At 44.4% G+C, this 26,277-nt stretch overlaps 1 protein-coding gene across 1 annotated transcript in view; it reads right to left on the bottom strand.

Moving 5' to 3' along the window:
* The window catches only part of LOC126412403 (endochitinase-like), an 84,631-nt gene that overhangs the window by 21,363 nt on the left and 36,991 nt on the right, over window positions 1-26,277 (bottom strand). Inside the window, exons 4-7 of the mRNA XM_050081987.1 lie at window positions 16,330-16,495; window positions 12,427-12,649; window positions 8,978-9,101; window positions 1,224-1,421 (exon numbers count right to left, since the gene is read on the bottom strand). Coding sequence (XP_049937944.1) covers window positions 1,224-1,421; window positions 8,978-9,101; window positions 12,427-12,649; window positions 16,330-16,495 — 711 coding nt within the window. The remainder of the gene's footprint in view (window positions 1-1,223; window positions 1,422-8,977; window positions 9,102-12,426; window positions 12,650-16,329; window positions 16,496-26,277) is intronic.

Raw genomic sequence — 26,277 nt, 5'->3', positions numbered from 1 at the left:
CCGGAGAAATTCCGAACACCACGAGCGTCTCCAGAAAGCAGGTTTGCCACAGTGACATTTCTTTGCATGAATCTCATTTGGCAAAGATACATCATTAACATTACTCAGGGTTTCATGCGCTAGCAATAATTTCGCGGCAAACCACGCATAACAGATCACTTTATCGAAAACTGGCGCTTACAAGTGATTATAAATCAAGATACACAAAAGAATTCCACCAAAAACGATTTGAAATAAATTCTCATTTATTTATTTATTTAAATTCATTCGTCAGTCATACTATTAGTAGACGATTAAGGACAGCGTTATTTCAATAAACACTAGAAAAACATTCGTGTAGTAATCTTCTACGGTCATTCCTAGAAAAATGAAAAATAATGACAGTAATCAGGTTTCGAAAAGAGGGGGCAAAATTATGGAGCCGTGACGCTAGCTACTGTACCACTGCTTCTGTTAAACCAATCGCTCGCTAAAAGGCAGATAAAATACCCCAAAAACTTTGAACGGTCGTTTTCCCAGAAATTGGTGAGTATAAATGGCTAAGCCGAGACACGCATTCGGTTATTTGGATTCTTCTTTCACCGACCGAAGTTTCTGGGAAGTCCTGTTATGGCACTTGCCCTTTTTTCCTCGTAAGCAACACTACGCAAAGAGTTTCCTCAAACACAGTAATCGATATAACCACGCGCATGACTCAGTTACTCATAGATTCGTATAATTTTTATAGTCTGCCACACTTTCTTATGAATTACCGTAATGTATTTCCCATAATAATCTTAGGGTTGAAGCTCTTTTCTTCCGTGTTTGCATTAACAATACGCATGTTTGTGGATAGGGTGCGCCTTTAGCAAATCACAAATTTGTTTTTTAAAAACAAATTTATGTTTTGCTAAAGGCGGACCCTACCCAAAAACATACGTATTCTATTTTCCCATCACTCGCTACATCCTCTTTGTTGAGGCAAGGGTCCGCAGCTCGTGGACGTGCGGTAGCGTTCTCGCTTCCCACGCCCGTGTTCCCGGGTTCGATTCCCGGCGGGGTCAGGGATTTTCTCTGCCTTGTGATGACTGGGTGTTGTGTGCTGTCCTTAGGTTAGTTAGGTTTAAGTAGTTCTAAGTTCTAGGGGACTGATGACCATAGATGTTAAGTCCCATAGTGCTCAGAGCCATTTGAACCCCATTTGAGACAAGGCGATGACCTGTGCGCCCATGTAGCATACGCACCTCGTAGTAGGCGAGGAAGCCCTTGGCCTGCGTGTAGTTGCCCGGCTTGCCGCCGCCGGCCTCCTTGTTGATGTACGTGCCGAGCTTGTAGTCCTTGTTGCCCGCGCTGAGCGTGAAGCTGCGACCGTAGAAGGGCACGCCCACCACCAACTTGTGTGCGGGGCAGCCCATGTCCTGCCACAGCTTCAGCCCGTCGTGCTGCAAAACACAAGCGGCGACGTCACGTCATTCCTGGACAGCTAACATAGTGTATTACAGACTAAGAAGGAAAGGCTGAAAGGTGGAAGGAATACACAGAGAGGCTATACGGAAGAGAGAAACTGGAAGACAACACTGTGTGAAGGAAAAGGAAGTTGACATATACCAAGGCGACACAAATCATGGGATATCTCCCAATATCGTGCCGATCGTCCTTTTGCCCAGCACAGTGAAGCAGCTGAACGTGGCATGGACTCAACAGGTCGCTGGAAGTCTCCTCCAGAAATATTGAGCGATGCTACATGTCATTGTTGTTGTGGTCTTCAGTCCAGAGACTGGTTTGCTGCAGCTCTCCATGCTACTCTATCCTGTGCAAGCTTCTTCATCTCCCAGTACCTACAGCAACCTACATCCTTCTGAATCTGTTTAGTGTATTCCTCTCTTGGTTCCCTCTACGATTTTTACCCTCCACGCTGAATTCCAAGACTAAATTGGTGATCCCTTGATGCCTCAGAATATGCCCTACCAACCGATCCCTTCTTCTAGTCAAGTTGTGCCACAAACTCCTCTTCTCCCCAGTTTTGTTCAATACCTCCTCATTAGTTATGTGATCTACCCATATAATCTTCAGCATTCTTCTGTAGCACCACATTTCGAAAGCTTCTATTCTCTTCTTGTCCAAACTATTTATCGTCCATGTTTCACTTCCATACATGGCTACACTCCATACAAATACTTTCAGAAACGACTTCCTCACACTTAAATCTATACTCGATGTCAACAAATTTCACTTCTTCAGAAACGCTTTCCTTGTCATTGCCGGTCTACATTTTATATCCTCTCTACTTCGACCATCATCAGTTATTTTTCTCCCCAAATAGCAAAACTCATTTACTTCTTTAAGCGTCTCAATTCCTAATCTAATTCCCACAACATCACCTGATTTAATTCGACTACATTCCAATATTCTCGTTTTGCTTTTGTTGATGTTCATTTTATATCCTCCTTTCAAGACACTATCCATTCCGTTCAACTACCCTTCCAAGTCCTTTGCTGTCTCTGACAGAATTACAATGTCATCGGCGAACCTCAAAGTTTTTATTTCTGCTACCTCTATAGTCGTCCATAATTGCGAAGGTGTTGCCGGTGCAAGATTTTGTGCACAAACTGACCTCTCAATTAACTCCGTTAAATGTTCGACAAGATTCATGTCTTGCGATCTGGGTGGCCTAATCATTCGCTCGAATTGTCGAGAATATTCTGACATGGTGCTGTGTCATCCATTAAAATTTCTTAGTTGTTTGGCAACATGATGTCCATGAATAGCTGCAAATTGTCTCCAAGTAGCCGAATATAACCATTTCTAGCCAGTGAGTAGTTCAGTTGGACCAGAGCACGCAGTCAGCCCACACCATTATGGAGCCATCACAAGCCTCCACAGTGCCTTGTTGACAGCCTGGGTCCATGGCATTGTGGGGTCTTTGCTACACTCGAACTCTATCATCAGCTCTTACCGACTGAAATTGGTACTCATCTGATCAGGTCCCGGTTTTCCAGTCGTCTAGGGTCCAATCGACATGGTCACGAGCCCAGGAAAGGCGCTGCAACTATATCGCGCTTTTAACGAAACCGCTCGCATCGGTCGTCTGCTGCCAGAGCTCATTAACCCATAATTTCGCCTCAGTGTCCTAACGGATACGTTCGTCGTACGTCCCGCATTGATTTCTGCTATTATTTCAAGCAGTGTTGCTTGTCTATTAGCACTGATAACTCTAAGGAAATGCCGCTGCTCTTGGTCATTAAGTGAAGTCCGTCGGCCACTTTGTTGTCTGTGGTGGAAGGTAATGTTGACATTTGGTATTCTCGGTACGCTCTTAACACTACTGATCTTGGAATACTGAACTCCTGATGATTTCCGAAATGGAATGTCCCATGTGTCTAGTTCCAACTACCATTCCGCGTTTGAAGTACATTAATTTCCGTCGTGCTGCCATAATCACGTCGCAAACTTTTTCACATGAGTCGGCTGAGTACAAATGACATCTCCGCCCTTTGATACCTTGTGTACGTGATACTACGGCCATCAGTTTTATATATGTTCGTGTCGCTATCCCATCACTCTTGTCACGTCAGTGAAAAGGACAGAAACAAAGATAACATTTTGAGAAGGAAGAGAAAGGTGATATAAATATGTTCTAAAATCTTATAATATATCACGAGCTCAAACGCAATGACGTATCTCGAACAGAATGACCTCCAAGCAGCGTGGATTTCAGAAACATTCGTCATGCCAACTCAATCCATGCTTTTCTCACGTGACAGCAATGAAGTCAGTTGGACTCAATGTGTTTTGATATTTGAAAAGTATTCGATTCTGTATCACACCTCAACTTATTATCGAAAGTACGATCCCATGGGGTATCGAGCGAAACTTATGACTCGATTGAGGATTCGTTAGTAGGGAGAACGGAGCATGTTATGTTGGACGAAGAATCATCGACAGAAGTAGAAGGCACTTCAGGCATGCTCCAGAAAAGTGTGTTGGGTCTCTTGCTGTTCATGTTCTTCGTTAATAATCCGCTAAATAACAGTCTGTTATTACGAATGTATTTTTTAAATAGTTTGTTTTTTAATAACAATAAAAATACTGTTTTATACCATTAAAATATATTTTTGTTCATTTCTACCTACTTTTGCCTAGTTTTCTACATAATTTCCGTATCTGTTCAATCATTTGTCATACTGCTCAACAAGTATTTGAATTATGACATCAAAGGAATCTGCCGGCTGTAAAGAAACCCAATCAATGACTGCAGTTTTCACTTCTTCGTCGTCTTTCAAACGCAGACCACCAACGAACTCCTTCAAGTCCCGAAACAAGTTCACGGTCTGGACTGTAAGTTGGATGATCTAATTGTTCCCACCTTATGCTTGTACAGAAATATGTGGCCTTGCATTGTCGTGAAGCAACATAAGACTGGAAGCCACTACACCATGCCGTCTGTTTTGTACGGTATGCTGGAGCTTTTTTCACTCGACAATCGAATTACAGATCGTATCTCACAATTGTCGGGTTACTTAGTTTTCTTAAACATTATAAGCTTCGACAACTCAGCACACAGACAGACAGTACAGCTGCAAATGGTGTCTAAACAGGCGCAAAGCATGCTGGGAGCCGTCGCGCGCACTGCACTCTTACTGTAATTCGCAAATGGGTCTTATCTAAGAAATACCCCTCGTAGTAACCCCACCATGTTTGCAATTATCTGTAATTAAATTCTCTCTGAAAAAATCTGCACAAATATTACCAGACATTGACAAGATTTCAGTGTGGTGCAAAGATCGGTTACTTGCTTTAAACGTTCAGAATTGTAGAGTTGTGTCCTCCAGTAATCGAAAACAGGTATCTTTTGACTACAACATCAATGAGCCACAGTTAGAATCAGGAAACTAATGCATATAACAGGGGTAACAATTTGTAGGTGTACGAAATGGAGAGATCACATAGTCGCAGTGCTAAGTAAAACAGGGGCCACACTTCGGTTCATACTAGGAAAACGCAATCTGTCTAGAAATGAGACTGCTTGCAGAACACTTCTGCGAACCACCCTAGAGGACTTAGCAAGTTTATGGCAACCATACCAGAAAGGACTATCAGGAGATACTCATCGTATACAAAGGGCAGCACAAATGGTAACAGATTTGTTTGACCTATGACAGAACGTCACACAGATGCAAAAAAAAACAAAAAAAAAAACAAAAAAAAAACAGAACAGACGAACACTTGAAGACTACCGCACCGAAAACCTTGAGAACTTAAAGGAAAAATTTGACAGATTACCGAAAGACTCCAGTCAAAACGAGGCACGTAGAGTAAATGACAGTCACTCGGAAATGTACTTGGGGCAACCAACCACGACAAAGCTGTTAGCAGGCATGCAGAATGTATGAGACATATGAAATACCCTCAGACTTCAAGCACAAAATATCCACAAAATAGTGAATATTTTATAGAGGATATTGGACATGTGGGTTTCGGAGGAAGGCTTTGCTTTGGGAAGGTGCACTCGTGGTGTGGTCTGCGAGTCATTTTGTCGACAGAAGGCAGTCAGTGAATCTCATTAGGAGAGGATACAGGGAGTTTTCGCAGAAGCGGGGCTGTGGTCGGATCAGTGCTCTTGTGAGCAGAGCCAGTGATAAGCCTGGCTGAGGGTAGGAGAAGCCATGCCATCACTGCCATCCTCAGCGAATAATTGAGTACAACATTTTTGGTTTTTCTGCGCGAAGATCGAACGTTGATATAATGTGGTAGCACACGGCCAGTAAGAGCAAGACTGTTAGTTTAGCTTCAAAATTTTGGTCATCCAATCAAATTGTGTGCCCCACCACGGTGCTTGGAGTGAAGCGGTCAAATAATCGAGGAGACACTGCTCTAGGGCAGTACCAGCCTCGTGCCTGTTAATGTGTGTTTTGTACACCAAGAGTGGGAAGTTTCTGCTGCATAACCCTGCTTTTTCATAAAATAAGCGCTATTTTCAGCTGTCACATTGGCAATAGCGCTGAGTCATCCTCTCTCACGAGCATTGCACTCACTTATCTACTTTGAGCATAAGCATTTTTATTGACTAAGGAGAGCTATGTCGATTTCCCTTAGATTACGTTTTGAATGTGTTATTTCATGGCTATTTTTCTAACGACCTTGCAGTATTCAGAGGTAACAAGCAACAACATTTTACACCATGTCACACCACGACACAGGTCCAAGGTCACTCCCCAAGTAAGCTAACTGTATTTTCATGGTGCTGTGACATGTCTTAGTAGACAGGTCGAAAAAAGGTTAATCTACATCTGTAACATGTTTAGATAAGATTTAGACTGCGTTGAAATTTTGGAGTTATCAGGAACAAAGTACAGGGAGTGTGAGGTTACCTTCATTGAGCAACAGCATTAAAGGATCACTTTTTCAAAGTCCCGTAGTTCCCACCCACTTCGGCGCTTAAGTTTGAAATTTGGCGCAGAGGTGCGTGCAGTATTTGGATCGACGACGCTTCAAACACCAACATGTCGAGACATGCGAAGGAAAGGACAAAGCTCAGAAATTCACGAAATTCATGTGAGTCGAAAGACGGGTTAATGATGTCACATTGGCACCAAATTTCATCATAGTTCTACCCAACACCAACGTGTCATACTATGAGAAGATCATCACAGACCCTCTTATCAACATTTCAACCCTTCTTTCGACGTCTCTGTGATGGAGATCAGAATCGTGACGTCCAGCATTGAAATTGCGTGTTGTTCTCATAGGTGGGCGAGGAAGATATTTCAGACACACCGCCGCTCAAAACTGACACGAAAAGGACCTCAATGAAACCACCCCTGCCACAGGAGCGTTGATTCCCCACATATTTCGTGCCTGGAAACGACAGTTCGCAGTGCGACGAGCAACAGGAAGATGTTATTGACTACCTTTGACACTGCGGACAGCCTCAGATGCTTCAACCCTTCTCTAAGGACATTGCGGGGCTGCGTCCACTTTGAAAGTGATCGCTCCCCTTTGGAGTGCAGCGCGACAGCATTTGATTCTCTCTTGTACACGCTGGAACACTAGAGACTGTTCCAAACCATTTGACGAAATTTGAACGAAGCAGAAAAGGGTACTTATGCTTTTTCAGCCCTCCTATTTTCCTCCTCTTGTGGCGGTTCAAAATGGTTCAAATGACTCTGAGCACTATGGGACTTAACTTCTAAGGTCATCAGTCCCCTAGAACTTAGAACTACTTAAACCTAACTAACCTAAGGACATCACACACATCCATGCCCGAGGCAGGAGTCGAACCTGCGACCCTAGCGGCCGCGCGGTTCCAGACTGTAGCGCCTCTAACCGCTTGGCCACCACGGCCGGCTCTTGTAGCGGGATCATACGGGAGTGCAACATTAAAATGTGCGTAAATAAATGGCAAAGGGTCCCTCTAAGACGCTTCCTCTATTCGGCAACACCGTCGCTGCCACCCATGCAACTTTTTTGAGCACATTACAAATGTACCTGTCAGAAACTTCGGCACTAAATCGGCCTGGCGGCTGCTCTATTGCCTGAAGGTAGGGAAACCCAACCAAAGGGGTAAGAAGGGGTTGCCTAACCATCAGGCACTAGAGCACCCGCCAGGCTGATTTAGTGCCGAAATTTCTGAAGATACATTTCTAATGTGCTCAGGAAAGCTGCGTGGATGACACCGACGGTGTTGCCGAATTGAGGGAGGGTTTAGAGGGACTCTTTGCCGTTTGATTCGCGCACAACGGTATGTGTCACAGTTCCAACCTCCATCGCAGAGGTGTCCAAACAGGGGTGAAATGTGGGTTAGAGGGGCTGCAACGACCTTCCCATTGTGTGACACGTACGCGGTAGCGTTGGGCAGATATTGTGGTGACGTTTAGTGCCAATGTGTCATCATTAACCCACCTCACGGCTCGCATGAACTTCTGACCTATGGCATTACCCTCGCATGTGTCGACGCCTTGCTGTTAGAAGCATCATCAAGATCGAGGTTGACGTCGGAGGGCGGCACGCTTTTGTACTATTGCGGAGGAAGGTTATACGCACCTTTGAATCAAATTTCAAACCTAAACGTCGCAACGGGTGTAAGCTACGAGGTTTCGAAAAAGTGATACTTTAATTCTGTTGCGCAGTGTATAAAGTTTACAGGCAGTAGCTGTGAGTGTCAAAGGAGATGAAAGAGGAGAAGTTTTCGAGAAGGAAATGTAAGAGGCTTGTAGCTTATCCCTGCGTTTTTCTAGTCTGTCCCTGCATCTGCTACCTAACTCCACAGTGTCTTTTCTGATATCCGCGGATGGACAGCATCTTCGGAAAGTTGCAAAGTTTATTTTCTGTGTGGAATCGAGCCATCTTTTAAGACGCGAAGAGGCTGAAAATGAGGGAAGACATGAGCTATAACATGATCGAGATCATGGTTTGCACTGAAAGTAGCTGCCAATTAAGAGATTAAGGGAAAGCGTCTTGAGTAGCCCAGTTTTATTTTCTACATGCACCGCAGCCAGACTACGTATGGCAAAATAGCCGTAACCATCAGTAGACGTGGAAGCATCAACCTAACAGCGATAATGTAATAATGTGGCCTTTGTTATGCTCAAACGGAATTTTATAAAATTCTCAAAAATTATTTTACACCGCATGCATATTTGTGAACGTGTATGGGTTGATATTCAAGACGACCAGAAAATGAATAAACAAATTATGGAGACGTACTGGAAGAGGAAAGGTTGGTTTGGAAAAGGTGGAATCTCCTTCAGGCTCAAGGCACCATTTCAGGCTGTACAGAACTTTTTCAACTACTCGTACGATAGGATATCGGCATACGGGAATGGAAACTCTGTTGAGATTGCTAATTCTCTGCTCTGAACCAATAATGTTTCTACAAATTGCTTAATATTAAAGGCGTTAATGTTGCTTTTACTGATGTTCGCTGCACGTATTTAAGGTTGACGTGAATTATGTTGAGTGAGAAAGGTGACGGGACAAAGTGTGATGTAATACTCACGACGTTGAGCTTCTCGTAGGCCCACTGGTCGTGGGGTCGCTTGTAGAGCGGCGAGTGGGTGTCGGCGAAGCCGGCCCAGTTGCCTCGCAGGTCGTACGACATCACGTGGATCGCGTCCACCAGCCTGCAACACAGGGGGGCCGTAGGGCCGCTCTACAGCTTCTGTGTCCTGAGACTAGGCCCCCCAGTTGTCCCACATTCCAGTCGACTTTCGTACGCCGTTTGGGAATATCCAAACTTTTCCACTGTGAGCGAAATTCGCTCAGCAAAGAGGCCAAATATTTTATTTCCGAATTATGGCATCGTCGACAATAAATAAGAATTAAAATGACAGTTGCAGTTATAGAGGATGCTGTTCCAAAATGTATTCTGGAAAAAATACGTGGCCTAACCTGAATATTTTAGTAGAGCCTACAAACATCCATGGAAAATTTAAATTATAGATTGCAGCCATCAGTCGTCGTCCTTAAATTTTTTATTGTGCAGATCTAGATTTCGGCTAGAAGCTAGCCACTCTCAATGCTAAGAATACAAGAAGTACATAGTTAGATGATATCGTAAAAAAGTTACAAGTAATGGCTTAACTCGTATGGTTTGTATATTACATACCACTATTATTTTCGCTCAATGCATGTAATTCCCTTTGGTCGGGCTTCATCCGCAGTTCGTTGAAGACTACTGTTTGCGGAAGGTAGGCTGTATGCAGGGCACATCTGTTGGTTATAATCTAATAGTGGTATGTAATAGACAAACCACACGAGTTAAGCCATTACTTGTAGCTTTTTATAACATCATCTAAGTACGTACCTTTTGTATTCTTAGCATTGAGAATGGCTAGCTTCTAGCCGAAATCTAGATCTGCACAATAAAATTTAAAAAGGACGTGTGATCACTGCAATCTATAATTTACAACTCAATATAACAGTCGTTGAGTGCAACAGCTTTGTGAATGGAAGGTAACCTGATCCATGGAACGTCTTGTCGCAAATGAACGATAAGCCACAACTGCCAGTGGCATCGTTAAAATACTGGTACCTTTGCTCGACTGCTCAATGTAATGCTGAAATGGAATCTTACAAACTGGTCAATGAGTGTTTTTCGGCACACTCGTATCTGTGAACGTACATGAGGTAAAAGGAAAGAATAACGATTATACATCTAAACAAATGAATACAGTGAGATAAAAAAAGCAGTAATAAAAAAGGCAGTCTGTTCGAAGTACACGTGTATGAACTAAATTCTACTGCTGGGTGACATTCCTGGTAGGTTAAAATTGTGTGCCGGGCCTTTCATTTAGGCATACACTTTGCTGCAGAATGAAAAATTCATTGAGGGATTCAGTTTCTGTTGCTCTTTCCCACCCTATGTAACAAGCCTTGTTATTCATCGGCAATGACGGCGAACCCCCTGAAGCCATCCAATGTGTGAAGCGGGTTCTCGCGACGAGACTGCAAGTTTTTATTGCTGGCCTGGACATTTGCTTAGAGGATCCTGTCCCGTTACTACACTACTGGCCATTAAAATTGTTACACCACGAAGATGACGTACGACAGAAGCGGAATTTAACATACAGGAAGAAGATGCTGTGATATGCAAATGATTAGTTTTACAGAGCATTCACACAAGGTTGGCGCCGGTGGCGACACCTACAACGTGCTCACATGAGGAAAGTTTCCAACCGATTTCTCATACACAAACAGCAGTTGACCGGCGTTGCCTGGTGAAACGTTGTTGTGATGCCTCGTGTGGGGAGGAGAAATGCGTACCATCACGTCTCCGACTTTGATAAAGGTCGGATTGTAGCCTATCGCGATTGCGGTTTATCGTTTCGCGAATTCCTTGCTCGCGTTGGTCGAGATCCAATGACTGTTAGCAGAATATGGAATCGGTGAGTTCAGGAGGGTAATGCGGAACGGCTCGCTGGATCCAACGTCCTCGTATCACTAGCAGTCGAGATGACAGGCATCTTATCCACATGGCTGTAACGCATCGCGCAGCCACGTCTCGATCCCCGAGTCAACAGATGGGGACGTTTGCAAAACAACAACCATCTGCACGAACAGTTCGACGACGGTTGCAGCAGCATAGCATATCAGTTCGGAGACCATGGCTGCGGTTACCCTTGACGCTGCATCACAGACAGGAGCGCCTGCGATGGTGTACTCAACGATGAAACTGGGTGCGCGAATGGCAAAACGTCATTTTCTCGGATGAATCCAGGTTCTGTTTACAGCATCATGGTGGTCGCATCCGTGTTTGGCGACATCGCGGTGAACGCACGTTGGAAGTGTGTATTCGTCATCGCCATACTGACGTATCACTTGGCGTGATGATATGGGGTGCCATTGGTTACACATCTCGGTCACCTCTTGTTCGCATTGACGGCACTTTGAACAATGGACGTTACATTTCAGATGCGTTACGAACCGTGGCTCTTTCCTTCATTCGATCCCTGCAGCCGGCCGCAGTGGTCTCGCGGTTCTAGGCGCTCAGTCCGGAACGGCGCGACTGCTACGGTCGCAGGTTCGAATCCTGCCTCGGGGATGGATGTGTGTGATATCTGTAGGTTAGTTAGGTTTAAGTAGTTCTAAGTTCAAGGGGACTGATGACCACAGATGTTAAGTCCCATAGTGCTCAGAGCCATTTTTTCGATCCCTGCGAAACCCTACATTTCAGCAGGACAATGCACCACCGCATATTGCAGGACCTGTACGGGCCTTTGTGGATACAGAAAATGTTCAACTGCTGCCCTGGCCATCACATTCTCTAAATCTATCAGCCTCGTCACAATACGCCAGTCACTACTCTTGATGAACCGTGGTATCGTGTTGAAGCTGCATGGGCAGCTGTACCTGTACACGCCATCCAAGCTCTGTTTGACTAAATGCCCAGGCGTATCAAGGCCGTTAATACGGCCGGAGGTGGTTGTTCTGGGTACTGATTTCTCAGGATCTATGCACCAAAATTGCGTGAAAATGTGATCACATGTCAGTTCTAGTATAATATATTTGACCAATGAATACCTGTTTATCATTTGCAATTCTTCTTGGTGTAGCAATTTTAATGGCCAGTAGTGCACAAAGACTAAAAATTACTCCAGATAGGTAGGAGATGTGTTCGAAATCGGTTCATAATACTTGCCAGCCATTCATTCTCTCACTTCACAAACGAATGAAACGTACAAATGTTCAAATGTGTATGAATTCCTAAGGGACCAAACTGCTGAGGTCATCGGTCGTTAGGCTTATTCACTGATCAAACTAATTTATGCTAAGAACAACACACATACTCATGCGCGAGGGAGGACTCGAACCTCCGGTGGGAGCCGGCGTGCAATCCGTGACACGGCGCCTCAAACCGCGCGGCAACTCCGCTCGGCTAAATGAAACGTAAGCAAACCCTGATAAGCGATGCAGTGGGAAGCGGAAGAATGCGGGCGCGCTACTCACTCGCAGAGCTCGGGCACGTGGTAGCCCTCCTGCAGGCGGAACTTGGCGAGCGGCACGGCCATGGTGATCTCCCAGCCCTTGCCCTCCGCGTCGAACGCCTCGCGCAGCTCCTGCACGAAGCACTTGAAGTGGTTCTTGTCCGAGAAGCTGCCGCCGCGGTCCGCCGCGCCGGGGTACTCCCAGTCCAGGTCGAAGCCGTCGAAGCCGTAGCGCTTCATGTACTCTGAGGGCAGCCGAGACGCAACTTAACGTCCTTCTCCAAAGCTACATGCTTCTGCAAGTGTGTGCAGAACAAAAATATTTTTGTTCTTCGTACTATTTTCACGAATTAGTCACTGTACGAGCAAGAATTAACAAATCTGGCTTTTTTTTTATCGGCACCAAAGATACGAGTGTTAATACATGTTATGCGAGAGTGTGCAACATGCAATATCTCTAGCTAAATTCATAGTGTGTTTGTATGTATGTAGTAAGTATGCCCACTGCGCATGTTCTCAGCTTGAATATTACATGTATTCGCCTTATTTCATAAACGTTTCTGCGCACGTTTGAGTTTTAGTAACAGTTATGGAGTAATACTGTCGTTGTTGCGGATGTAAAGAGAAGTATGTGAAAGGAGGCTCAGATACTTTTCATAGGTATGTACAACAAATGTACAACTGTAAACATCATATTGTTGTGAGGCACTGTATATACTGAAAAAAATCTGGAGACAGGTATTATAAACTCTTTTATTACAGAGATAATATTTACGAGACAAGTGCTAGATGAATTTGAAAGTCTGTTTGAGTAAGCTACCAGTTACTGTTTACATATTGGTGCTATGTTCATATGCAGATAAAATTTATACATGACGATTTGATTAATTTCCCCCAATTAATGGAAACACTTGTGTGTAACTACGCATTTCTGCGTAAGACAATTTCCTGTACAGTGTCTTGTAACATAATTGATTAGAACAAATTCAACAATATCAATCAGTACAACAGAATAACTAAAAAAAGATATTGTTGGCGCCACTTCTTTTATTACCCCGAAATACGAGCACTGAAATTGTATTTTTATTTTCTTGCGCGCACCGTATGATTTTGCTTTTCTGAAGAGATGTCGAGAAAATGTTAATATTTTACTTGTCTATTAAAAAGGAGAAAGGCAAATAAAGAAAAATTGAAAATAATAGTGTACAAGCAAGTGGTGCAAATCGCATACCTCATTTACTGTAACAATTTCATAGGTCCAAATGCATTTTTTTTTCTTTTTTTTTTCTTTGTGACACTTCTCCGCAGTCACTTGCACAGGGTGAAAATTATTGAACTATACGAAAAAAAATCGTCATAACTTTTGAACGGTTTGCGTTAGGACGTTCAAACTGCACGGTTAGCCGCGGGATATGACGGGAATTAGTATGCGCATTATGGTTTCGTTTAGCGACGAAGCCCACTTGCATTGGGATGGGTTCGTCAATAAGCGAAACTGGCTCATCTGGGGAACTGAGAATCCGCATTTCGCAATCGAGAAGTCTCTTCACCCTGAACACATGACTGTTTGGTGTGCAGTGTCCAGTCACGGAACAATCGGTGCGATATTTCCTGATGGTACGGTGGCTACCGAACGGTACGTGAAGGTTTTGAAAGGTGGTTTCATCTCCATAATCCAAAGTGACACTGATTTCGACAAGATGTGATTCATGCAAGACGCTCGACCCCATCGAAGCGTGGGAGCGTCTGATGTCCTGGAGGAGCACTTTGGGGACCGCAGTCTGGGTCTGAGTACCCAGAGCTCACTGACATGGGCCTCGATTGACCGCCATATTCTCCGGGTCTGAACACACGCGACTCTTTTCTGTGAGGCTATATTAAAGACTAAGTGTGTATAAATAACCCCAAAATCATTTCTGAGCTGAAAACAGCTATTCAGGAGGTAATCGATATCATCGATGTTCCGACACTTCAGCGGTCATGCATAATTTCGCTATTCGTCGGCGCCACATCATCGCCAATGATGGCAGGCACATCGAACATGTCATAACCTATATCAGAATATCTGCAGTGTCGTTTACATGTTCAAAATATAATGTATGCGTGCCGCAGTTTGTAACTAATTTACGTTTTTCGAATATGGTTCGGTAATTGTCACCCCGTACGTAATGATTAGAACAAAGATTCTGAAATAGAAATAAGTGAAAGAGGAAACGTAAAAAAATGGCTCTCATTTTTTACTCCGTTATCGAAAAAACGCGAATTAAGTGGAATCTGAGCTATGACATTGTGGCGAAAAAGCACACTACCATTGCTCGTCATATCTTTAACGAAAATTCACTTTCTGGTGCAAAGCTGTTAAGATGTCTGTAAAACACGTATACAAACTTTCACGGTACTTCTCAAGGTCATCTATTTGTAGCAGTGGAGTAATAAAACTCAAAATACGCTAAGCGCTATACAGGTAAGATGCCTAAATTGGATGCTGAAGTACAGCTGTCAGTGTGTGCCAGTCAAAGATCCTCGTATTTCGTTTCGTGCTTAACCAGTTTTCACGAAATACTACGAACTCTGCTTGCTAATGCTATAGCTAATACTGCTTTCCACTTTCTCTGTTGCATTTGCTTCTAAGTGTTCTGCCTCACGTGGGGTGAGGTTAATAATTACTCTTGTTTCAGTGCTCTTTATTAAAGATCAGATATATTGGTATAAATCTGATAGGTTTTGTTAGGCAATTTTTATTCCAAATTAAACGTCCAAGCTACCTTTAATCTCTGCAGGGAGCATGTTCCACGACATGGCGTCACAGTCCACTACTGGAGACACTGAAGGCAATCATTCTACAACGACAGACTACGAGGGTCAACTAAGACGTATTTGGCCCTACATGTTTTCAGTCGCGACCATACACATACACTGTAACCAAAGTATAATAAGTGTTCCAAGTAGGTTCGACTATTTTCCACATAATCCCCGATGCAGGTCAATCATTTGCCCATTCTAAGTTAGAAACTTTGGCTTTAACATGCTTGCCTTTGGCTTGAGGCGCGAAATCTGGTTCGGCACAAATTCTCACTGTCGTCATTCCATTTCACACCAGTATTTCATGAGAATACTGGTGGTAAACATTCCACAAGGCTAGTATTCGTGATTGATGAAAATGAGTTGGCATTCCTAAAATGACTGGAAACTCAATCCCTTTCGACAAGCAGCCTTTTAATCATTTGCAGCGACCGCTGTCAATATACCTACGAAAGTGTGAAATCTTGTGCGTAAGGGGCACAGCTATTCAAGACGCAAGGAGAGACATTAGCGATGTGTGCCTATAGCGCGCATGCCCCCCGCAACGCCTGCGTGGAATGTCTGGCTGTTACAGCCAGTGGTGACGGTGGGTGTGTGATTGTGAGGTGGTCACACAGACTGGGTGAGCGCTCTCGTTTGTCCTCCGTACTCGGTACTCGCTGTACTCGTTACTGGTTTCTAGATACTAAGTTCTCGGTACTAGGTACTCAATATTCGTTACTAGGTACTCGTTGTACTTGGTACTCGTTACTAGGTACTAGGTATTCGATGGCCTGTACATGGTACTTGGTACTCGTTGCTGGGTACTAAATCCTCGGTACTAGGCACTATGGTACTCGTTACTAGGTAGTAGGCATTCGATGGTCTGTACCTTGTAATTGGTACTCGTTGCTAGGTACTAGATCCTCGGTACTAGGTACTGTGGTACTCGTTACTAGGTAGTAGGTATTCGATGGTCTGTACCTGGTACTTGGTGCTCGTTGCTGGGTACTAGATCCTCAGTACTAGGTACTGTGGTACTCGTTACTAGGTACTAGGTATCTGATGGTCTGTACCTGGTACTTGGTACTCGTTGCTGGGTACTAGATCCTCGGTACTAGGTACTGTGGTACTCGGTACTCACCGACGACGCTGGCGATGAGGCTGCGCCTGCGGGCCGGCACGGCGGCCATGGCCGAGTACTTGCGCCCGCCCTCGGCCCAGCCGCCGATAGCCAGCTGCGTCTTCAGCCCTGGATACTTGCTCTTCAGCGCCGTGAAGTTGGCGAAGCCGTGGTTCTCCACGTCGTTCTGCCGAAAAGCGTCACACACATACGTATATGTCTATGAATTTACCATTAGAACAGTATCTGAAATAAGTGACAGTTCAACACGTAAAGTAGTCTCGTATTTTCTGAGGTAACTCTTCTGATTCAAAAAGGGTATTTTTGGCTCAAAAACGGGCTGTTCGAGCTATATGTCGTGTAAGTTCGAGAACCTCTTGTCGACCCCTATTCAATAGTCTGGGAATTCTGACATTGCCCTCACAGTATATATTTTCTTTAATGTCGTTTGTTGCTAGCAATATTAGCTTATTCCCAAGATTTAGCAGCTTTCACTCAGTTAATACTAGGCAGAAATCAAATCTGCATGTGGAATGCACTTCCTTGACTCCTGTGCAGAAAGGAGTGCACTATTCTGCTGCATCCATTTTCAATAAGCTACCACAAGAACTCAAAAATCTTAGCAGTAGCCAAAACGCTTTTAAGTCTAAACTGAAGAGTTTCCTCATGGCTCAGTCCTTCTATTCTGTCGTGGAGCTCCTGGAAGAGCTGAAAAATTAAGCAAATTCTATGTATTGACTCGTTCCATGACCATGGAGACTTCTCCTTAATTTGGTCCCACGGAACAATAAATAAAAAAGAAATCTTCTTTGGATTGTGCTCAGCGCTTCGATTTGTTGCGTGAAAGACATTTTTAATGCAACCCAAAACCGCTATAAATAATCGTATGAATGCGACAGCATGCGTCCCTAAAACGTTCCACAACGCGTGGCATAAAACGGGATTTTCCGGTGTTCATACCTCGAGTTTTGTTGGTGGTAAAAAGGTAGCGTCAAGTGTTTTGGATAGCCGTTGGGCTAGGTACGGACCGTTTGTGTACCAATGGAAGGGTCGTCTGAGTGTCACAACCTACAGTACACGTCACACACTTTCTCCTGCTTAGGCAAATGGAGCAAATCGGTCAGCCTGATGTGACTTATGGAGTCATCATCAGTTCATCGGCGGTTCCTCGAAAGACCCCTGAAATAGCGTATTTTTACTATATTTTCGCCTTCACCAGCGGACCAAAACTCAGTCGAGGATTCCAAGACGGCTATGCTCAGCAAATGGCTGAAATTTTTACGATGTATTCCTAAGATCCCGATCTCAAACAATCTTGAAAATTTTCACCATACCTTTACCTGTTTTTGAGCTACAGATGTTCATTCTTACCCTAACCAAGTACGTAAAATACGTACGTAAAATCCGGTGTGCGGCAAAAACGTAGATTATAAACTGACGTAGTAAGGAGAAATACACAGCAAAGTGTCTCCTTCATCACCTGGGAACCCCTTGTTGTAGCACTGAAACGCACGCAATTATTTCACTTAAAATGCGGTTTTGTGTTATTTCAATTTCACATAAGGAAATTATCTAAGTTTTACTGACCAATACACTTGTTTTCATATGGGTTACATGCCCTTCCGTAACAGGGACAAGGAGGAAACCAGCGGAAAAATGCTCCTATCGGAGCATAAAAAATGCGGATATGTTCCTGCTTATTTATAAGACTGAAAAGTGGGGTATAAGCTCCTGCACCCTACCTTCCTTAGTACCTTTTAATTTTGAAAAAAAAATGGATAGGAACATATTCGCGCTTTTTTATGCCGGAGGAGAAGGCAATGGCAGTGGTAAAGATGCGGAAAAGTAATAAATACTGGTAGATACTAGACAGTGGTTGTGTTATATAAAGAGCGAAGCACACAATGGCAGTGTGAGGGGAAAAGAGAGAGACACAATGTCAGTGGAACAAAGTTAACAGTGACAGAACGGTTCTAGCAAAAGAGTGGAGGAGACAGTGCTATAGGGGAGGGGGAGGGATAAAGAGAAAGAGAAAGGAAAAGTGAGAGCCAGTGATAAGGAGAGACAGAGTATATGATAACTGCAACGAGGAAGAGCGACAGCGACAGTGAGAAGAGAAAACAGCAGTAGCAAGGAAGGAATGAGATATTAGCAGTAAGGAAGAGCAAGAGGGAGACAGAACGAAGGGGACTCTGGCCGTGACACAGGAGACAATGACAGAGAGACACAAAGGGATAATGACAATGAGTTGCGATGAAAGAGTGATTGAAAATGGGCAACTGGGAGTGGATGGGTATAAGCGACTGGCAGTAATGGACTAGTGAGTATGAGTGACTTACTGTTTGGGGGGCTTGTGGGAGTATTCGGTGAGCTGCATGTTAAAGAGAGCGCGAATGTGTTGGAATGTCAAAATTTTTGGAAAATTTTTAAAGGTGTTGAGGAAGGTGGCATCTGGTACCCCACTTTTCACTCAGAGCATATACTTCCATGAGGTTTAGGGATTTAACCTAGATGACGTCCATATCTTGCCACGATATTCTGGCTGACAACGAGGAAGGTGTCCGACGTGATTATGGCAGTACGACGGGACTTAACAGACTTGAACGCTAAACGGTTGTTGGAGCTAGACGCAAAGAACATTCTGTTTCGCAAATCGTCAAGGAATTTAATATTTCGAGACCCACAGCATCAAGAGTATGCCGAGAATACCAAATTTCAGGCATTGTCTCTTACTATGGACTATGCAATGGCTGTCGCTATTCAATTAACAACCGAGAGAAGCGGCAGAGTTGTCAGTGCTAATAGACAGGCAACTCCGCGTGAAATAACTGCAGAAATCAACGTAGGACATGCGACCAACGTATAGTTAAGACAGTGCTGTGAAACTTTGCGTCAGTGGGCTATGGCAGCAGACGACCGACGCGCGTGCCTTTGTTACCAGCATGGTATCGCCTGCAGCCCATTCCCTGGGCTCGTGACCATATCGGTTGGACCCTAGACGAAAGGGTAGCCGTGGTCTGTTCAGATGAGTCCCGATTTTAGTTGGTAAGTGCTGATAATAGGGTTCGAGTGTGACTTATACTCCTCGACGCCATGGACCCTAGTTGTCAATAAGGCACTGCATAAGCTGGTGATGGCTACATAATGGTGTGGGCTGTGTTTACACGGAATAGACTTGATCCTCTGGATGTTTGGCTACTTGGAGACCATTGTCGATTGTATAGAATCAGCATAGTGAAATGAAATGATCGTAAGGCATTATTGGCCGGGAGTCCTTATCTGCTGCATAGTAAACTGCTTTTTATTTGACGTCAACTCGGCGACGTGCGCATCAATGATGATGAAATGACGAACAGGACATCACAACACGCAGCCCCGGACGGATAAAATCTCTGGCCCGGCTGGGAACTGAACTCGGGTCCTCCGCAAAGCACTCAGCCACACTGAAGGCCCACGAAGAGATCACGGTAAGTATCATAAAGCTGTTTCTCAGAAACTTTGTTCGGTAGAAGTTGGTTCAAAATAAGCGAACAGGTATCTTAGATTATCCGTAGATATCCGACGGTCTCTGAAAAAACAATGGTCAAAGTTACTTTATGGTCAAAGGTACTTTATGTGCCTTTTAGCGAGTTAGCATTTCAGTAAGAGTGGTTGTACAGTGGCTCGCGTCGCGGCTTTGCACTTTTGCGTCCCGTTTTCGAAACCCGAGTATTACTTTTGTTTCTATTTTTGACTCTCATTTATCCACCCATGTCCATAGAAGATTATTACACAAATGTTTTGCAGTGTGTGTTGAAATAACGTTGTCTTAATTCGTCTACTAATTGTATGTCTGGTGAATGCAGTTAGAAAAAAAAGGATAGAAAAATTATTTGAAATTGTTTTTGGTGAAATTCCAGTAGGGTATCTTGATTCATAGCCAAATTGCAAACGCTAGTTTTCGGAAAAGTGGTCCTTTATGTGTAGTTTGCCGACAAATTATTGCTAACGCGGAGAATCTTCAGCAATGTTCTTTTCTTTCCTGATTGAGATCCACACGAAGAAATCTCGCTGTGGCAAACCCGCCTTCACGCGATGCTCATGGCGTTGGAATTTTCTATGTTTCTAATGTTTCTAAGATCCGTATCATTCATGAGAATGCAACAGATCCTCCTGAAGAATAAACATATGAACAAAAAAGCAGAATAAATGTTCAAATGTGTGTGAAATCTTATGGGACTTAACTGCTACGGTCATCAGCCCCTAAGCTTACACACTACTTACCCTAAATTATCCTAAGGACAAACACACACACACACACACACACACACACACACACACACACACACATGCCCGAGGGAGGACTCGAACCTCCGCAGGAACCAACCGCACAGTTCATGACTGCAGCGTCCGAGACCGCTCGGCTAATCCCGCGCGGTTAGGAGAATTAAAAACTGATATAAGAATATGAGGATTTTAGAAGATTTTAACCCCTGAAAGTACCATACACACACACACACATAATAAACTTATAACACTTATTGTGAAACTTGGTTGTTATGTTGGATCCACTATTTAAACTTTCGTGTAATGAGCATGTACTGACATCTGTAGATAAACGAAAAAAAACAATGTAAATTAGATGAAAATAGTAATCGGGTTTCGAACACACACCTAAATTGCGTCGAAGACTTTGATGGTCATTTTCTCAGAAGCGGTCGAGTATCTACGGTTAAGCCGAGACTTGTGTTCTCTTATTTTGCCTCCTCTTCCACTGAGCGAAGAAAATTGGGTTATGGCACTTGCCGTGTTCTTCTCCTAAGAGGTGGATACCTGCGAAGTAAAATACGTAGACGTGGAGTCGTGACAGAAATGAGCCATTGCGTTTGGACGCGTCCATAACCACAGCATGAATGATGACCCTCATTTGCTCGTGTATCAACATGAACTGTCCAAGTTTCTACAAGAAATGGTGTACCACTGGCAGCCATGTTGTACCCCGAAAGAATAGTGGTCGTAGAAAGAACAGCGACCGGAGACGAGTGTCACATCTTGTCAGTTACAATCGCTTTCGAACCTGACAGAAATTTCTGCTGTTGGCGAATGCAGGTCTATCTCAACCAGTTTCAGAGCGAGCATTGCGATGGGTATTCCAACCATGGACACTTGGGTGTTTCGCAAAAGATCATTTCTCAAAGTGCCACATCAAGATGGCTGTCTTTAGTGGGCCAAACACAGAGACTGGACAACAGCTCACTTGAGGCGGCTCCGAAAAGTCGCCATTTTGTCTCTTTTCCAGTTATGCACAGCATCGAGTGCACTGACGGCTCACCAGGACTCGTAGCCCACACTGTGTGTACGTTTTATTTCAGGCCATAGATGGTTCTGTCATGTTTTGAAGTTCTTTTCCCAACATGAGTAGAACCCAACGATTCAAGTTCCGTGAACATAACCTGTATGTCTGTTTCAACATCCTCTGTGTACAGCTGTTGCCCAGTCTTCTACATTTTCATAGTGAGGAAGCTGCGGATACTCCCGTCTGCCACGATGACAACATCTATGTTCAAAGGCTTTGACGAACAGTCATGGACCCTATCCTATCTCGACTGGTGTGGTAAATCCACCGATTTGCAGCCAGTAGTAAATGTCTGAGACTCTTTGTTAGTTAGTTAGTTTCATGTTCATGTTCATGTTCCAGTGTCGTCCTAACCGCCGTCTGGTTCACGTCTGCTGTGCACACATCAAGGTGGCTGTCTTTAGTGGGCCAAACACAGAGACTGGACAACAGCTCACTTGAGGCGGCTCCGAAAAGTCGCCATTTTGTCTCTTTTCCAGTTATGCACAGCATCGAGTGCACTGACGGCTCACCAGGGCTCGTAGCCCACACTGTGCCTGTGAGTGGACATGTGGCTGCTCCTTCAGCAAGGTCCGAGCAGGCACACGGGGGGAGGGGTTTATTAGTTATTGGGAGCTCCAACGTTAGGCGGGTGATGGAGCCCCTTAGGGAAATAACGGAAAGGTCGGGGAAGAAGGCCAGTGTTCACTCTGTCTGCTTGCCGGGGGGTCTTATCCGAGATATGGAGGAGGCCCTACCGGCGGCGATAGAGAACACTGGGTGCACCCGACTGCAAATTGTTGCTCATGTCGGCACCAATGACTCTTGCCGTCTGGGTTCAGAGGTCATCGTCAGTTCGTACAGGCGGTTGGCGGAATTGGTGAAGGCGGAAAGCCTCGCTCGCGGGGTGGAATCAGAGCTAACTATTTGTACTATCGTTCTCAGAACCGATCGCGGTCCTCTGTGTGGTGTCACCGCCAGACACAACACTTGCTAGGTGGTAGCCTTTAAATCGGCCGCGGTCCGTTAGTATACGTCGGACCCGCGTGTCGCCACTGTCAGTGATTGCAGACCGAGCGCCGCCACACGGCAGGTCTAGAGAGACTTCCTAGCACTCGCCCCAGTTGTACAGCCGACTTTGCTAGCGATGGTTCACTGACAAGTTACGCTCTCATTTGCCGAGACGATAGTTAGCATAGCGTTCAGCTACGTCATTTGCTACGATCTAGCAAGGCGCCATTATCAATTGCTATTTATCCTGTGATGCATGTACCGTCAGACCGATGTTCACCAATTATGGATTAAAGTTAAGTATTCCAGAAGCTACGTACTATTTTTGGTACTATACAGACCTAGTCCTGTTCCAGACCTCACGCCATCCTGCGTGAGCTTAAACGCGTGCCTTTCGGCTTCACCTCATAGTGGCTTGGCTGTCTTGCCAAGTCACAACACTCTGGTTTGGAGCCGAGTGGAAGGCTTAAACCAGAGGCTCAGACGATTCTGCGGAGATCTGGGGTGCAAATTTCTCGACCTCCGCTATCGGGTGGAGAAATGTAGGGTCCCCCTGAATAGATCAGGCGTGCAGTACACGCCGGAAGCGACTTCAAGGGTAGCGGAGTACGTGTGGAGTGCATATGGGGGTTTTTTAGGTTAGAGAATTCCCTCCCTAGGCCCGACAAGACGCCTCCTGAGACGCGGCAAGGTAGGAGTAGGCAAAATGCAACAGGGAATAACAATATTAATGTGCTAATAGTAAACTGCAGGAGCGTCTATAGAAAGGTCCCAGAACTGCTCTCATTAATAAACGGTCACAACGCCCATATAGTACTAGGGGCAGAAAGTTGGCTGAAACCAGACGTAAACAGTAATGAAATCCTAAACTCAGATTGGAATGTATACCGCAGAGACAGGCTGGACAGTGAAGGGGGAGGCGTGTTTATAGCGATAAGAAGTGCAATAGTATCGAAGGAAATTGACGGTGATCCGAAATGTGAAATGATTTGGGTGAAGGTCACGGTTAAAGCAGGCTCAGACATGGTAATTGGATGTCTCTATAGGCCCCCTGGCTCAGCAGCTGTTGTGGCTGAGCACCTGAAGGATAATTTGGAAAATATTTCGAGTAGATTTCCCCATCATGTTATAGTTCTGGGTGGAGATTTTAATTTGCCGCATATAGACTGGGACACTCAAACGTTCATAACGGGTGGCAGGGACAAAGAATCCAGTGAAATTTTTTAAGTGCTTTAACTGAAAACTACCTTGAGCAGTTAAACAGAGAACCGACTCGTGGCGATAACATATTAGACCTTCTGGTGACAAACAGTCCGGAACTATTTGAAACAGTTAACGCAGAACAGGGAATCAGCCATCATAAAGTGGTTACGGCCTCGATGATTTCAGCCGTAAATAGAAATATTAAAAAGGGTAGGAAGATTCTTCTGTTTAGCAAAAGTGACAAAAAGCAGATTTCAGAGTACCTGATGGCTCAACACAAAAGTTTTGTCTCAAGTGCAGATATTGTTGAGGATCGGTGGACAAAGTTCAAAACCATCGAACAATATGCGTTAGATGAGTATGTGCCAAGCAAGATCGTAAGAGATGGAAAAGAGCCACCGTGGTTCAACAACCGAGTTAGAAAACTGCTACGGAAGCAAAGGGAACTTTACAGCAAACATAAACATAGCCAAAGCCTTGCAGACAAACAAAAATTACGCGAAGCGAAATGTAGTGTGAGGAGGGCTATGCGAGAGCCGTTCAATGAATTCGAAAGTAAAGTTCTATGTACTGACTTGGCAGAAAATCCTAAGAAATTTTGGTCTTATGTCAAAGCGGTAGGGCCGGCCGAAGTGGCCGTACGGTTAAAGGCGCTGCAGTCTGGAACCGCAAGACCGCTACGGTCGCAGGTTCGAATCCTGCCTCGGGCATGGATGTTTGTGATGTCCTTAGGTTAGTTAGGTTTAACTAGTTCTAAGTTCTAGGGGACTAATGACTTCAGCAGTTGAGTCCCATAGTGCTCAGAGCCATTTGAACCATTTTTTTCAAAGCGGTAGGTGGATCAAAACAAAATGTCCAGACACTATGTGACCAAAATGGTACTGAAACAGAGGATGACAGACTAAAGGCCGAGATACTAAACGTCTTTTTCCAAAGTTGTTTCACAGAGGAAGACTGCACTGTAGTTCCTTCTCTAGATTGACGCACAGATGACAAAATGGTAGATATCGAAATAGACGACAGAGGGATAGAGAAACAATGAAAATCGCTCAAAAGAGGAAAGGCCTCTGGACCTGATGGGATACCAGTTCTATTTTACACAGAGTACCCGAAGGAACTTGCCCCCTTTCTTGCAGCGGTGTACCGTAGGTCTCTAGAAGAGCGTAGCGTTCCAAAGGATTCGAAAAGGGCACAGATGATCCCCGTTTTCAAGAAGGGACGTCGAACAGATGTGCAGAACTATAGACCTATATCTCTAACGTCGATCAGTTGTAGAATTTTGGAACACGTATTATGTTCGAGTATAATGACTTTTCTGGAGACTAGAAATCTACTCTGTAGGAATCAGCATGGGTTTCGAAAAAGATGGTCATGTGAAACCCAGCTCGCGCTATTCGTCCACGAGACTCAGAGGGCCATAGACACGGGTACACGTAGATGCCGTGTTTCTTGACTTCCGCAAGGCGTTCGATACAGTTCCCCACAGTCCTTTAATGAACAAAGTAAGAGCATATGGACTATCAGACCAATTGTGTGATTGGATTGAGGAGTTCCTAGATAACAGAACGCAGCATGTCATTCTCAATGGAGAGAAGTCTTCCGAAATAAGAGTGATTTCAGGTGTGCCGCAGGGGAGTGTCATAGGACCGTTGTTATTCACAATATACATAAATGACCTTGTGGATGACATCGGAAGTTCACTGAGGCTTTTTGCAGGTGATTCTGTGGTGTATCGAGAGATTGTAACAATGGAAAATTGTACTGAAATGCAGGAGGATCTGCAGCGAATTGACGCATGGTGCAGGGAATGGCAATTGAATCTCAATGTAGACAAGTGTAATGTGCTGCGAATACATAGAAAGATAGATCCCTTATCATTTAGCTACAAAATAGCAGGTCAGCAACTGAAAGCAGTTAATTCCATAAATTATCTGGGAGTACGCATTAGGAGTGATTTATAATGGAATGATCATATAAAGTTGATCGTCGGTAAAGCAGATGCCATACTGAGATTCATTGGAAGAACCCTAAGGAAATGCAATCCGAAAACAAAGGAAGTAGGTTACAGTACGCTTGTTCGCCCACTGCTTGAATACTGCTCAGCAGTGTGGGATCCGTACCAGATAGGGTTGATAGAAGAGATAGAGAAGATCCAACGGAGAGCAGCGCGCTTCGTTACAGGATCATTCAGTAATCGCGAAAGCGTTACGGAGATGATAGATAAACTCCAGTGGAAGACTCTGCAGGAGAGACGCTCAGTAGCTCGGTACGGGCTTTTGTTAAAGTTTCGAGAACATACCTTCACCGAAGAGTCAAGCAGTATATTGCTCCCTCCTACGTATATCTCGCAAAGAGACCATGAGGATAAAATCAGAGAGATTAGAGCCCACACAGATGCATACCGACAATCCTTCTTTCCACGAACAATACGAGACTGGAAT

Source organism: Schistocerca serialis, chromosome 7, assembly GCF_023864345.2.
Source record: "Schistocerca serialis cubense isolate TAMUIC-IGC-003099 chromosome 7, iqSchSeri2.2, whole genome shotgun sequence".
In the NCBI taxonomy this organism is placed as follows: domain Eukaryota; kingdom Metazoa; phylum Arthropoda; class Insecta; order Orthoptera; family Acrididae; genus Schistocerca; species Schistocerca serialis.
Note: the sequence above shows the minus strand (reverse complement) of the source record. Positions and strands in the feature narration are given on the sequence as shown.